Consider the following 15,395-nt stretch of genomic DNA (forward strand, 5'->3'; position numbering starts at 1 on the left):
TGTTAGATTGTTTGGTCTGTGATGTAACAGACGACATCACTTGCTGACACTAAGCGGGGCGATGACGGGGGAAGCGGACTCATTATCTTGATGACTAAATACCGGTAGGTCCTTGTGCTGTCATTTCCCCAGATCTCTTTGTAAGATGTTTGATATTGCTTATGACAAGAGTTGTTAACGTGTAGCAGATGCGTCGACACTACAGTCGGAACTACCACTCCCAGAGTGCAATATGGGTCCTGGGAAGTGCCGGGGATTGGGAACGTACCCGATCCCGTCCTACAGCCTGCTCCCATTGGAGGAAAGCCCACGCTCCCAGGAGGCCATGCGTAGGCGGGGCGCTTTACACGGAAGTCTGCAGCGTCTTCTCTGGGTGCGGGTTGTGGGCGACCCTGGGCAGACCAGCGCCCCTTGGTCACAAGCCCGTGTACCCTCAGAGGGTGCTCGGACAGGTAAATGGAGTGGGCATTCTCTGCGGGAGGCGAGGTGACGGTGGTGGAGAGAGGGCGGAGGTGTAAACTAGAAGGTGCTAGAGTGGATTGAGAAGGCAGGGCAAGGGTGACTTGGGTTTCTCTGGTGTTGACGTGATATTTTGTATTGTTGAGCAGGTCGTTTTGGAGAAGTGTGTTTTATGCTACTGGAAAGATGTTGGATATCTAAAAGCGCCACTTAAGTTATCATTACAGGATGGGAAAACACGAAGTTTCCCTCATTGGCGTTCCACATACTTTTGAATCTTCACAAGCAGCCGGTCTTCTAAAAACTCCTTCACCCTTATTCGCTGACGTCACTTTCTGCTTCACCTTTTATTTCTGGTTCATGCTTCTTTGTGAGTTCCTAGCCCCCTATACGCCCTTCCCAGAATTGATATTACTCTTTCGCTTCAATTCCTGTAGGAACTAGATCTCTATTTAAAACCTATTATCTCAGTGTCGGACCTGCATGTTTTTGTTATTGTTTTATTGATGGCCACTGTCTATCAAGTTGATCATATACTTGACCCCTTGACACATATACCGCCGATTCCCATAACCAATCAATTAAGTGCTTTTCTTGCTATCTTATTAATTGCTCTCAATTACTTCTGCCACTGTCCTCCCACCTTTGATTCCAGATGATACTTTCATGTTTCAAATGTTCTTTTCCTTTGAATAGCCATGACTGCAAGCAAGTCTGTTTGTATACTTAAGAAATACATATTGAAGAAGTAAATGCAGGGGATTAGAACTGCTTGCAAACAGGATGCCGAATGTAACTACTGTTAGGAACTTAGATGTTTGGGGAACAGGGATAAATATGAATAATAAATCAGTATGAGATTGATAGGTTGGTTAATGCAGAATTAACAGTGTAGAATTCTATCCTGTGAAAATCAGAGGGGTTAGATTGGGTCTCAGATCACCACCCAAAAGTATTTTGATACTAACAAGAATAATCTTGATCTGTAACCTGACTTTTGTAAACACCCTTTCCTTTCCCTTGTCCGTCATGGCAGTTTTCTTCATTTTTCTAGCTCCTTCAAGGCTGTTGCATCAGAACTCATGGGTTATCTGTAATTGGATTATTTCCTACTAAGTCCCAGACATAAAAATTGGGGATTGGGCTACTATCAACTCAACTATATTGTTTGAATTAGGGAGATAGTTTGGTAGCAAAAAATATTCTTCTAACCAGGTCCTATTGAAGATAGAGTTACCTATCATTCATAATAAATTTAAGTCAAAGTGCATTGAGTTTTCATTCATGTACTCAACAAATACTTGAGTCACTGGGTTGGAAAACAGAATAAAACAAACATTTTGAACTCTCAAGGAAAAATAATAATTAGCAGTAACTGAGGAAATTGATAACATATGGGCTGAAGCCTATATTCATTCTTTTTCTCCAACAAAGGTGGGATAAGGACAGGATTTTAAGAAATATGAACAATTATAGACATTCTTATTTGTTCATTATACTTTATAAGAATCCCTACTTTCTTATCATTATATCTCCATTGTCTGATACTTTGGCTGTCATACAGTAAACCTCAGCACATATGTTTTAAAGGGAATAGAAAGACTTTCTCTTTGACAAAATTCAAATGACTTAGTTTGTGCATCAAGCTAGTTTACTCATCAGGTTGTTCTCACCTCTGTCTTTTGTTCCATACCACCCTGGTTTTTTTTTTGTTTGTTTGTTTTGTTTGTTTTTAAATTTATTTATTTGAAAGCAGCAGACACAGAGAGAAAGACAGATAGAGGAAGAGAGAGAGAATGGGCACGCCAGGGCTTCCAGCCTCTGCAAATGAACTCCAGATGTGTGCGCCCTCTTGTGCATCTGGCTAACGTGGGACCTGGGGAACAGAGCCTCGAACTGAGGTCCTTAGGCTTCACAGGCAAGCACTTAACCGCTAAGCCATCTCTCCAGCCCACCACCCTGTTTTAAATGAGTTCCCATTTTTTTTTCCTTAGCATCACAGCCATCTCCTCTTAATCTCACAGACAACTTAATTTTTAGCTTGCTATGCATGAGTGGAAATTTTTAATTTTTGTGGTATATGCCCTATGAAAAAATTGCACTAAATCCATTGCACAAATTAACATAATATGTGGGTGGGGTAATGGCTCAGTGAATAAGCACTTACTGTGGAAGCATGGAACCTGAGTTCGACCCTCAACACTCATGTAAAAGGTGAATATGGCTGCACATATCTGTAAAGCCACCTTAAGGTGGGACAGAGATAGGAGGATTTCTGGAGTTTGAAATTCAACCAGTCTAACCATAAAATGGCAAGTTTCAGGTTCAAGTGAGAGACTCTGTTTAAGAAAAATAAGGTAGAAGATGCCAAGAGTGGTGGCACATGCCTTTAATCTGAGCACTCGGGAGGCAGAGGTAGGTGGAGTGCCTTGAATTTGAGGCCACCGTGAGACTACATAGTGAATTCCAGGTCAGCCTGAGCTAGAGTGAAACCCTTACTCAAAGAACCAAAATAAAATAAGGTAGAAGAGCAGTAGACGAGGACACCCAACATCCTTCTCTGGCCTCAGCACATGTGCATGTCTGTGCACATAACTGCACATACAAATAAGGAAAAAAAGAATGAAGGTGGGCGTGGTGTGGTGGTGCAGGCCTTTAATCCTAGCACTCAGGAGGCAGAGGTAGGAGGATCACCATGAGTTCGAGGACAACCTGAGAGTACATAGTGAATTCCAGGTCAGCCTGGGCTAGAGTAAAACCCTACCTTGAAAAAAAAAAAAAAAGAATAAGCATGACACAGATTAGGGAGATGGCTTTGTCCCACCATGTAAAAGCTGAGTACTGTGGCATGTGTTTGTAATTCCAGTGCTGGTAAAGTGGAGACAAGATTCCTGGGGTGTGCTGGCCAGCTAGTCTAGCCTAGTTGGCAGGTTCCAGGTTTAGTGAGAGACCCAGTTTCGAAAAATAAGGTGGAGAGTGATTGAAGAAGACATTTTACATTAACCCCTGGCCTGCACATGCATGTGCACACATACATATATGTCCCTCCACATGTATCCTCACATAAAAACATGGGTGCACACCACACACACGTGCAACAAAGAACATAGTACATCCTCTTTCAACAATAAAAATAATACTTTAGAATGCATTCTTTAGATTTTGTATTTACTGTTACCATGTTCTATATGAGCAGTTAATTTTTTTTTTTACTTTGAATAGTTATATTTTAATTTTCACTTAGTAAAACCACACCTTTGAGTATTATATTCTCCTAAGTCTGAGATAATTTGTATGTGATACTATTCTGCCATAATATCATTTTGGAATTGTTAGATAAAAGCTTCAGTTTTTTAAAAAATAAATACGCCATTCAGATATGATTCCATTGTAAATTATTATTACAAAGACAACTTTTTTGTCTTTAAAATTCAGGAATCAGGAAGCTGGGTGCGGTGGTGCATGCCTTTAATCCCAGTACTTGGGTGGCCAAAGGAGGAGGATTGCTGTGAGTTTGAAGCCAGCCTGAAACTACATAGTGAACTCCAGGTTAGCCTGTGCTAGAGTGAGACCCTACCTCAAAAAACCGATACATACATTTATACATATACATATACACATACATACATAAGGCAGGAGTATGACAGTATTTGAGTCATAATTGTCATGATTTTAGGATGTTCAAACTTAAGATTAGCAATATATGATTCTAAGACATCATTAAAAATTAAGCACTGTCTTTTGGGGGGGGGGTTCTTGCCACCTGTGCCTTCAAAAACATGAATGTAAATGCAATACTGAATTATATGCTTTTGTTTATTTTTACAAGCAAGCACCTTTAACCACTGAGCAATCTCTCTGGCCTTTGTTCATTTTAAAGGTAAACACACACAGATGGTCCAGGACAGTCATACACAGCTCAAAATTTAAATTTATTTATTTAGCAGAGAAAGGGGGGAGAGAATGGGTGCACCAGGGCCTCCACCATTGCAAACGGACTCCAGACTTGTGTGCCCCCTTGTGCTTCTGGCTAATGTTGATCCTGGGGAATCAAACCTGGATCCTTTGGCTTTGCAGGCAGATGCCTTAAAAGCTAAGCCATCCCTCCAGCCCTTCAAAATATTTTTATTTATTTACTTGACACAGAGAGAGTATGGGTATGCCAGGGCTTCTTGCTACTGCAAATGAATGCCAGACACCCATGAGATTTTATGCAATTGGCTTTATGTGGATCCATAATAGGCTATTATATAATTTTTTTCTTTTTTTTTTTTCTTTTTCTTTTTTTGGTTTTTCGAGGTAAGGTCTCATTCTAGCTCAGGCTGACCTGGAATTCACTGTGTAGTCTCAGGGTGGCCTTAAACTCTGTGTGATCCTCCTACCTCTACCTCCTGAGTGCTGGGATTAAAGGCATGTGCTACCACGCCTGGCTTATTTTCATTTTTTCTAGGTCGGGTCTCACTGTAGCACAGGCTGACCTGAAATTCCCCATGAAACTTCAGGCTGGTCCCAAATTCAGGGCAATCTATCTTTGCCTCCTGAGTGCTGGGATTAAAGGCAGGCACCACCATGCACAGTTCAAACTGATTTTTATAGTGGCTTGATTTCATCTGGTCTCGCTTGACTGTTTACTGTTGTCTTTCCTTGGCACCCAGCTCTCCCTGAAACCACACATGTAATGTTTGTTTCAACTGGTGGAGCTGCAGGAGAATGCTGGGTATCCCTAGTTCAACATCTTCCCTTGAGTAACAGCTCATAAACTTAATAATGAACTCCAAGATCTTATCCACACTCTAATTCTTTAAAGCGTGTCTAGAGTCTTCATTTAGATTTGGCCATAATATTTTATTGAGCTATCAGCAAATGTTTAGCACACAGTATTTTTTTTTAAATTAGAACCTTAACATAGTAGCAACAGGCTTTTCTTTGTTTTGATTTTATTTTTAGACAGGGTTTCATTTAGTTCAGGCTGGCTTGCAAATCACTATGTATGTAGCCTTAGGCTGACTTTGAACTCCTGATCCTCCTGCTTCTGTCTTCCAATCACTGGGATTGCAGGTGGGCACCACCTGACTACAATAGCTTTTCTAACTTCAGCTGTTACAGGTTGCCTTTCTGGGTCCTAGTTGTAAGGACATGCCTCTTAGAGGTTTTAGAGATCAGAGAAAGGCAAGTTGGATGGATGTGAATTATAAGGGGAGGGAGACAGAGGCAAGTTGGAGGATTGTGAATTATGAGGGCAGAGTAGGATCAATTTTTTAAAATTTGTGTGAATCGTGTCCTCCAAAAAGTATTTATTGAAATCCTGACCCCTGCTATCTGTGCATGGGAACTTATTAGGCATAGATTATTTGCAGATGTAATTAAGATGTAACTTAAAAAATACTAAGTAAACAGTTGAGCCAGTATTACTGGTCTCATAAGGAGAGAAGAGACACAGAGACCATATTATGCGAAAATACAAATACACAGAGACAACACCATGTGACTACAGAGGCAGAGATGAAAGTGCTGCAGCTACAAGCCAAGGAATGCCAAGAATTTTGAAAGACACAAAAGATTCTTCCCTATAGATTTCAGAGGAACCATGGCCTTACCAGCACCTTAGAATTTTTGTTAGCAGTAAGCCAACTGGTTTGGAGTACTTTCTTAATGGAAGCCGGGGAAAACTGTTATAAGATTCTTAACAGGATTCAAGTAGAATTAGGATGATGCCTCTTGGTCCAAGTTGAGAAATGTTTAAGAGATTAAAGAGAAACAGTATTGAGTACTTTGTAGTCCATTAGATTTTTCTGCTTCTTGGTCTGGCTTATGTTTAAATGCTTTTTCTTATGAATATTATATAACATTCTGTGGTTTATTAGGCATTCATACACTGCTAATAATTAGTAAAACCAGGTTTTTCTGACTTCAAGTACAGTGTTCTTTCTTCTGTTGTTGTTTATGTTAAATATTTAACTACAAAAGAGTTCCAGTGGGGGCAAAAATATTCGACTATAGGTGTAGTTTTGGACAGTATAGGACAGAAGATGGAACTCTTATTAATGATGGGAAAGTCAGGTTTCTGTTGCTACCTATTCAGTGTTTAACAGTTAGTGAATTTTAGTTAGGAAGTACTTTTATTGAGGAAAACACACCCCTTCTCTGTAATTTCTATCCATTGTTCTTATTTTTATTCCAAAGAGTGTACTTCCAATTCATACACACACAAACACACGTATAGTATACTTCCAATTCATTCGTTTGTATGTGTGTACATTTTCCAGAAACTTAAAAATTATTTTTACATTTCCTTCTCTTTAACTTGAAAATTATTTTCACATTCCCTTCTCTTTTTTCATGTTAACTATCTCTAGTCTCTCCAGCCATTACTCACATGCTACTGTCACTTCTCTTTCTTCTGTCCAGTCTTGAGGTACCCAGGACTGAATTCAGTGTTTCACATAAATTCTAATTAGCACATTACTATAATGGTAATAGTACTTAAAGAGATAAAGGCATCATATTTATTAACATAATTTAAAATTAAGGCATTTTAAGCAATTACCTGAGGTTGGTTAATGATGAACCTACAGCCCCCCCCAAAATAATTTTTTTTGTATCATTGCAAAGCTGTTTTTTTTTTTCCTGAATCTTCATAGAGACTGAGGGGTGGATGAGGGACAAGAGAAGGTAATGGAGATTGATATGATCAAAATACATTATATGTAGATTAGAAGCTTTTCCCCCCTCTATTCTATCACTCTTCCACATGTTTTTGTTTGAGCTGGAGTCTCTTACTAATCCCTGAGCTTGCTGGTTTTTTTGCAAGCTCCTTGGTCTTTGTGGGTCTCTAATCTACCTTTTTCCCCTCTATTGATGGCTGTACCTTGTTTTTTTTTTTTTTTTTTTGTACCTTGGTTTTTATCATTGACACGTTCTTTTTTTTTCTTATGCAGTATATCTTCAGATAAATCATACTTTATTTCTTTCTTTAAAATTTGCTTTGTTCATTTTATTTTTTGACAATTTTATCAATGCTCATAATGTATTTTGATCATACTAACCTCCATTACCTTCTCCCACTCCTGCTGAATCCCTTCTTCCCAAGAAGTCTCCCTTCTTTGTTGTCTTTTTCTTGGTAACCCATTGAGTTTAATTAGGGTTGCTTGCATGAGCATGGTTAGGAGGTTATTTACTGATGTACAAACAACAGTGGCTACACTACTGAAGAAAATGTCCCTGAAGTCATACTTTAAATGCCAGATACCCATGAGCTCATCTTGGGATAGAAGGGTATAGTATCAGTCCTATAGCAAAGTCAACATTTAGTGGTAAGTTAAAGGAAAAAAACAATTATCAAGAAAACAAAACAAAAAATAAAAAGAAGCCAAATACATAAGAATGTTTCAAAAAGGAGGATTAGCCAATAACGTTGATGGTTCCTAGAGGTCAAGTAGGGTGAGAAAAAAAGTGATCACTGTGTTGTGCAATATAGAGGCTTTTGGTGATCTTGGAAGTATGATATGTGGCATGTTAAGAGCAAAGGTAGAGTTTGGAAGGTTGAGGCCTTAAAAGGAGGTAGGGAAGCATAGATACTATATAGACAAGAGCCTAAGAAATGGAATAGTAACTGTAGCATGCTACAAGCGGTCAAAGGAGGCATTTTGGATCAAGGAAGATAAAGCATGAGACAGTGATTTGGAAACTATAATGTATATATTTGTATGGAAGATTCTGGAAAGAAAATGACTGACATAGCTCTGAGTAACAAATTTATTTAGACATAGGGATAAGAAGCGATCACAAGAGGAGTTCAGCTGAAAAGACAGATGAGTACCTTCTAATCTTTGGTATGGGAGTTCCAATCAGGACTCAACTGACCCTGAGCACTTTATAACCTGCAAACAAATTCTGGTTCTATGTATGAATCACCAGACATCCAGACAGGCTTGTTTTAAACACAAGTTTCTGAGCCTGACCCTCAGGCTTACAAAATCAGAATTTTAAAAGATTATTTTAAAAATTTGAATTTTTAGCAATAGCCTATCATTCTGCCATCCAACATGATTTGTATTTGTACTCCAGTTTGAAAATTGCTGGTCTATTGGGTGAAATGAGCATGTTAACAAATATTAGATTGAAGTGTTGATTTTTTTCATCTCTGTAACTTTATGCCATTGAAAAGGGGAAACTGATCTTTTTAAGGAAAAATAACATATATTTACAGGTAAACATAAGGAAAATAGCTTAAAACTCAGGGCATATTGTTTTGGTAGTATTTTGTTTATGAAGGATACTACCATAACTTTATAAAATTATTCTTCTCTTGTCAAAGGGTTGGGTTAATTTTACTTTGTTTCATATTCCAGGCAGTATACTATATAGACATAAGACTGTAGATTCTAAAATCATACAGCCTTTGTTTAAATCACTCTCTCTAGCTCTGAAATTTTGAGACAACTTGTTAAGTCATCTGTGCCTCAGTTTTCCTTATCTATAATAGAAATGTAACAATATCTCATTGAGTTATGAGATTAAAGAGTTAATAATTAAAAAGTAATAAAACTGGTATCACATAGTGAGCATTAATAAACATGGGTTATTATTAGCAGTTATCTTTGTGAATCTACAGTCTAATTTCTCTTAAACTATTTCCCTAGGATTAATTTTTAGATGTGAAGATATCTTTATAGCCCTTTGCTATTTATGGTCTTTGTTTTTAAAAAGGATATCAGCTGCTTTTGCTATATAAATTATAAATAGACTTCTAACACTGGTATGAATCAGTGGTTTGTGTTGTCAGCTTGTAGAAGACTGAGCATATTTTTTTCTCCTTGGTACTAGGAATCAAACCCGGGACCTCATGCATATTAAGTATACTTTATACCAGTGAGCTATACCCCAAGTTTCTATTGTCTATTAATTTTCATATTGCAGCGCATTGTTCAATACTATCTCCTGGTAGCTATTGATAAATGATAGTAAGTTACTTTCAAAGATTATGTCAAAGAAATATTCTAAACCTGTGTCTTTTTTTCCTTTTAATAGATCGAAGCCATGGCAATTCTGTTTGCTGTTGTTGCCAGGGGAACCACTATTCTTGCCAAACATGCTTGGTGTGGAGGAAACTTCCTGGAGGTGACAGAGCAGATTCTGGCTAAGATACCTTCCGAAAATAATAAACTAACATATTCACATGGCAAGTGAGTTCTGATATGTGTGTAATAGAGGGAAGGAAGGAACCAAAGCAGTAGAAAACTAGAAAACAAGCTTTTAGGTAGATTAATTTGAATAAGCTAACAAAGCAGTATTCAGGAGGCTAAGGTAGGTGATCACTGCAAGTTCTACAGACTGGTCTACATAGTGAGTTCCAGATCAACCTGAAGTACACAATGAAACAACCTTTTGTGTAGCTTAAAACCTAGCATATTCATTGTACCTCCTTTATTTTCTTTGGCAAGTCAGAGGTATTTGCCTTTTACCCCTCCATTACACACTCTATTAAAAATGTATTTGTCTCATATATCCACAGAAGAAAAAGGTATATGGAAAAACCCACAACCCTCATCAATATTTAAATCATCTTCTAAAATCACTGGTGCAATGGAAGATATTAAACATTGTTTGAGTAAACATTGAACTCTTCCTAAAAAAAATGTTAGGAGGAGAAGGATAATTCTGTGTTCTTATAATGAGCTAGCAAAATATCCCCCATTTGAGAAATAAAAATGCTTAACACTTTACCTGTCTGAGCTCCTGGATATAAGCAGCACCAACAATTTAATCACAGTTCCCCAAATTACCATTCTGTGTTTTGTTTTGAAGCACTTAAAACTCTATAATAGCAAAAGACACTTAGGACGAGATGTTAGTACAATCTGTTTCCCAAATACTTTTGTGCAAACATACAAAGTTGCTACATAGTTTTAGTTGACAAATCTTAAAACTAATGGTTTCTACCTTTGCAAAAACATTTTGCATTTACAACTAAAAATGTCAGCTGGGTGTGGTGGTGCACGCCTTTAATCCCAGCACTCAGGAGGCAGAGGTAGGAGGATCGCTGTGAGTTCAAGGCCACCCTGAGACTACAGAGTTAATTCCAGGTCAGCCTGGACCAGAGTGAGACCCTACCTCGAAAAACCAAAAAAAAAAAAAAAAAAACCTAAAAATGTCTTTCAAAGCCTCCTGAGTACTGGGATTGCAGATATAAGCCAACATACATGGCTTAGCACAAGACATTTTCTATGACAGTAAAATGTCTGGTTTTAATACTTACAAATTTAACTTGCAATTATCCTATTATTGAAATGATATTTTAAAGGAAGGTATAAAAGTGACTATTTTAGTAGAAGAAAATGTTTTCTATGTGCTGTTCTTATCTACTTGCATCTCGTCCTGGTCCTCCCATCTCTATGGAGTCACTTTTGCAAGTTTTGTCCATTCTTTCAGCAAATATTAACATAGTACCTAACTATTGTTAGGCACTTTACTTGGTGATGATGATATAACAAGAAATATAGTACTATTCTAGTAGAGATTATAGTTTAAAAGGGAATCAGTGGAATCCATAGATGAATATAATATAGAATGAGAAATAGTGAGTATGGAGGTAATATTCTAGTTAGAAAGAATAGCAGATACACAGTTATGGAGGCATGCAGTCATATTTAGGGATTTGCTGGTTGTTCTCTGTGAATGAATGTACTGAGAATAGTGAAGATAAAACCAAAGAGATGAGTAGCAAGTTTGTTAGTCTGTTCTCTCTACTCTTCATATTTTTCTTTCAGTAGCCTCATCTTCCACTACTTTAGTCCTTAGTTTTGTTCTCCAGCTACTCTTACCAATTTACTATTCAATGCTAAATTCTTTCTCTCTTCATAGCATTTACTATACTATCAATATATCTTGATTTTTTTGTGACCTTTTTGTACCAAGCGATGACTTCCCAGTGTAGTTTAGGAGAGATTAATTTTACAGATAAAATGATAACATTCAGGTTGTGACATGTGTTTAAGTTGTCCATGGTATGCCTAGGTATGATGTGTATCATCAAGGAGCCCTATAGTCAGGGGACAGAGATAATGAAGATTGAAATGATAATACAGCATGGCAAGTGCTCCAACATGAACAAATAGTACGTACTATGTAGACTCACAAAGGAAGGGCACCTAACTCAGTCTTGGAATTTACAAGATTTCATAATAGAAATTAAGCTTAGGAAAAAAAAAGCTTCTTATTAAAAAACAAGTATGATAGTAGCATGGCTGGCACTTGATCTCTTTAAAAAATATTTTCCTTGCTGGGTGTAGTGGTACATGCCTTTAATCTGAGCACTCGGGAGGCAGAGGTAGGTGGATCACCATGAGTTCAAGGCCACCCTGAGACTACATAGTGAATTCCAATTCAGCCTGGACTAGAGTGAAGCCCTTCCTTGAAAACCCTAAACAAAACAAACAAAAAACAAAAAATATTTTTCTTTTTATTGATTTGAGAGAAGGAGAGAGAAAGAAGGGGAGAGAGAAAGAGAGAGAGAGAGAGAGAATGAATGGGTGCACCTGGTCCTCTAGCCACTGCAGACAAACTCCAGATGCATGCACCACCTTTTGCATCTGGCTTATGTAGGTCCCGGGGAGTTCAACATGGGTCTTTTGGCTTTGCAGGCAAGCACCTTAACTGCTAAGCCATCGCTCCAGCCCTAGATCTTTTTTATTTAGAACAATGCCCAATGTGAATCGTAAAGGTTTATATAATTAAACATCTGCTTACTTTCACAATCTTTTCTGTCCATGACTTTTTTTTCTGTATATACTATATACTCTAGTCATATGAACCAGTTTTATTGTTTTATATCCATTGTGTGCTTTTATCTTCAAATCCTATGCTTGCCGATTCCTTTATTTTTCTTTCTTTGTTTATGAAGTAGAAACTTTGCATGGACACATCATATGTTGGTACCATCATTTCCCTTCTTCCTGTCTCCACTCCACTGAGGGTCTTCCCTTAGTGGGATTGCTGGTGTGAACCATGGAGTTGTGGGTTATGAGTTAGGAAAGCAGCAGTCAGTCATTATTGGGGGAGGGCAATGTATCTGGATATTCCCTCCCACCCTGTGCTTTTTACATTCTTTCTGCCCTCTCTCCCACAAAATATGCTGAGCCTTGGTGTGTGCTTTATGTCTACATTAGTGCTGAGCTGTCAACAGGTTCTGGATTTCTGCTTTGGTGCATTTTGAGTATCCTCAGTGTCTGTCTCCATCGCCCTGGCTCAGGTTGTTCCCCTGTGGTTTCACCTAGACCCTAGTTGTTGTGCAAGGGGTGGTACATATGACAGGGAGTCAGCTTTCATTAACTTGATAGATCTTGATTGTCGTCAGTTCTCACTGCTTTCTGGAAAAAAATTCTCATTCTTGTATACTCTTTGCTAGCACTTTATATTGCTCTCTATTACTTTAACCTTCTGGTCTTAGTTCAGACATCACTTTTATCCTTTGATAATTTCCTGCTTCCTTTATGTTCCCAGAGCACTATGTACTGCCCTTAACATCCTATGTTGCTCTGTAATTCCTTGTACTGTGTAGGGACTGATAGTTTTGCATATTGTTTCCTTAGTGTCTAGTACATAACTGGATCAGAGCAGACACTCAAATGTTACTGTTGAGTATTTGGCAAGAAATATGTTTGTTTTTTCAATTTAGAAAAAGGCAAAGAAAACCACATGGCCCTTTGGGGATTAATTTTAATTGTATGTCACTTCTAAGATATCATCTCTTGTTCATACATTAAGAGTTGTAGCAGTTGCCTTCTCATTGCTAGGATGAAACACCCAGCCACAAGCAGCAGCAGATGGGAGGAACAAGTTTATTTCAGCTTACAGCCTCAAGGGGAAGTTTCATTATGGAGGGGAAAACATGTCAGAGCAGAGAGGGTGATCATCACATCTTGCCACAGCAGCTTGAAGGCAGCAGCAAGAATGAGCTAGCTCTGGCAAGGGGTTCTTTAACTTAACATCCCAAGGCCCATCACAAGCATACCTCCTCCAGCAAGGCTTCACCTCCCAAATTGAGTATGAGGCTGAATTACAAACATATGAGACGATGGGGAACATTTCACATTCAAACTACCAGATGAGTCCAATTATGCTTTTACAGCTATCATTTTAATGAGTAATTCACTAGGTGGGATAGAGAGTTTCTTTTCATATTTTCTTTGCTTTCAGCTGTTTAACTGGATAAATAGATGTATGGGCAAGGGGAGAATCAGAATGTTTATACATAGAGGTGAAAGAAATGTTGCTTATAATCACAATAAGTTTTACACTTTTTGTTTTACAGTTACTTGTTCCATTACATCTGCCAAGACAGGATTGTGTATCTTTGTATCACTGATGATGTAAGTAAATTAAATACATGTTGCTATTTCACTATGTATACTAATACAGTCAGTTCTTAATTGTCTATACTTATGGTGGGCAAAACTTTATAACTAGAAGTTTTTTGTGTAGTTTGCATTTGTTATATGGAGCAGCATATGACAAAATTTGAATATATATAGATAAGCTAAATTTTTGTTTAATCCCTTCTAACTTTTGTATTTATTCTATTATATAGTGAGATTGGTGCCTATAATTATGATTGGTTTGAAAGCTTCTCAAAATGTTTAACTTGAATACCAAATTAAATATATTGTTCCCCTCCTTCAGTCAATAGTAAATGAAATTTTGATGTATATGGCAATTGGTGAAACAAAATGACAGTATATTATGTGAGCTATGTAAACATATTTATAGTGGTTAGGTTTTTTTTTTTTTTTTTTGTATTTGCCGGCTGTGGACCCAAAATATAACTTAATAAAGCTATCAAGTAACTTTTATCTTTTTTCCTCATTGTCAGTTTCTTTCCAGGAAGGTTTCTCTTATGGTTGTGTGGAATATCATTATTACTTATTTATGTACAATGAAGAGGGGATGTGTTCTTTAATGGTATTGTAGTAACAAGGAAAGTATATACCCTTCCCTCTTCTCACTTTTAAAGTTAATGTCCTTTCATGTCATACCTACCATATGCTAATTGCTAAACTGCTTTCTGATAAAAGTTATAGAATTCTCATGATTGCTATAGGTCAGGATTCTTAAACTTTATTTTCACAGATCCTTTTGTCACTTTTGGTCACATTCAGACTGTTACTAAATGGGTGAAGTAGACCATACATGATTCTAAACAAAACTAATTATGCTAATATATATTTATAACATTCAGAATATTTTAAAATGATATAATAATTTGTATACTTCCTTGTAGGTTCATTGCTAAGACCTACCCATGAGTATAATACTTAATAATTTTGATACTTGATTTTAGCCAAAAGGCTGGGAAGTGATCACTTAATAATATTCATATGGTGATGAATTTAAATAATTTCAATGTATCTGTAACTTTGATGGCATATAAAGATTTCTATAGGTGACAAAACTACAGTTACTGCTTAATACTCCTTTATTTCCTCCATTCACAATTGAAATTTAGGGTAAAGACAAGTGAAAATAACATTGCAATAATATATATTTTTTCTATCCAATTACAAGCGCCCATTGAATTTTGGCCATTGACCCTATTTTAAGAATCCTTTATTTAAACTAAGTGGAAATGACAACTACAGTGATCATCACAATGATTTTTAGCCCCGGTTTCACAATAAAGTCCAACTATGTCTGAAATGATTAGAGTGAAAAAGTTTAGAATTAATGAGAAATACCAAAAAATCTGGAATGATCAGAATTGAGCCTCAAATTTCTTGAACTGTGATTTGATGCAAACATGAGTGCACACACACAACACCCACACACATACGTCCACACACTTTTTTTAAAAAATTATTTATTTATTTATTTGAGAGTGACAGACACAGAGAGAAAGACAGATAGAGGGAGAGAGAGAGAATGGGCGCGCCAGGGCTTCC

The 15,395-nt window shown here is 37.3% G+C and overlaps 1 protein-coding gene across 1 annotated transcript in view; it reads left to right on the forward strand.

Annotated features, from left to right (window-relative positions):
* Positions 1–315: 315 nt before the first annotated feature.
* Vamp7 (vesicle associated membrane protein 7) overlaps positions 316–15,395 on the forward strand; it is a 50,863-nt gene continuing 35,783 nt past the window's right edge. The window contains exons 1-3 of the mRNA XM_004672649.2: positions 316–452; positions 9,490–9,644; positions 13,772–13,829. Coding sequence (XP_004672706.1) covers positions 9,499–9,644; positions 13,772–13,829 — 204 coding nt within the window. The 5' untranslated portion in view covers positions 316–452; positions 9,490–9,498. The remainder of the gene's footprint in view (positions 453–9,489; positions 9,645–13,771; positions 13,830–15,395) is intronic.

This window comes from Jaculus jaculus, chromosome X (assembly GCF_020740685.1).
Source record: "Jaculus jaculus isolate mJacJac1 chromosome X, mJacJac1.mat.Y.cur, whole genome shotgun sequence".
Lineage (NCBI taxonomy): Eukaryota > Metazoa > Chordata > Mammalia > Rodentia > Dipodidae > Jaculus > Jaculus jaculus.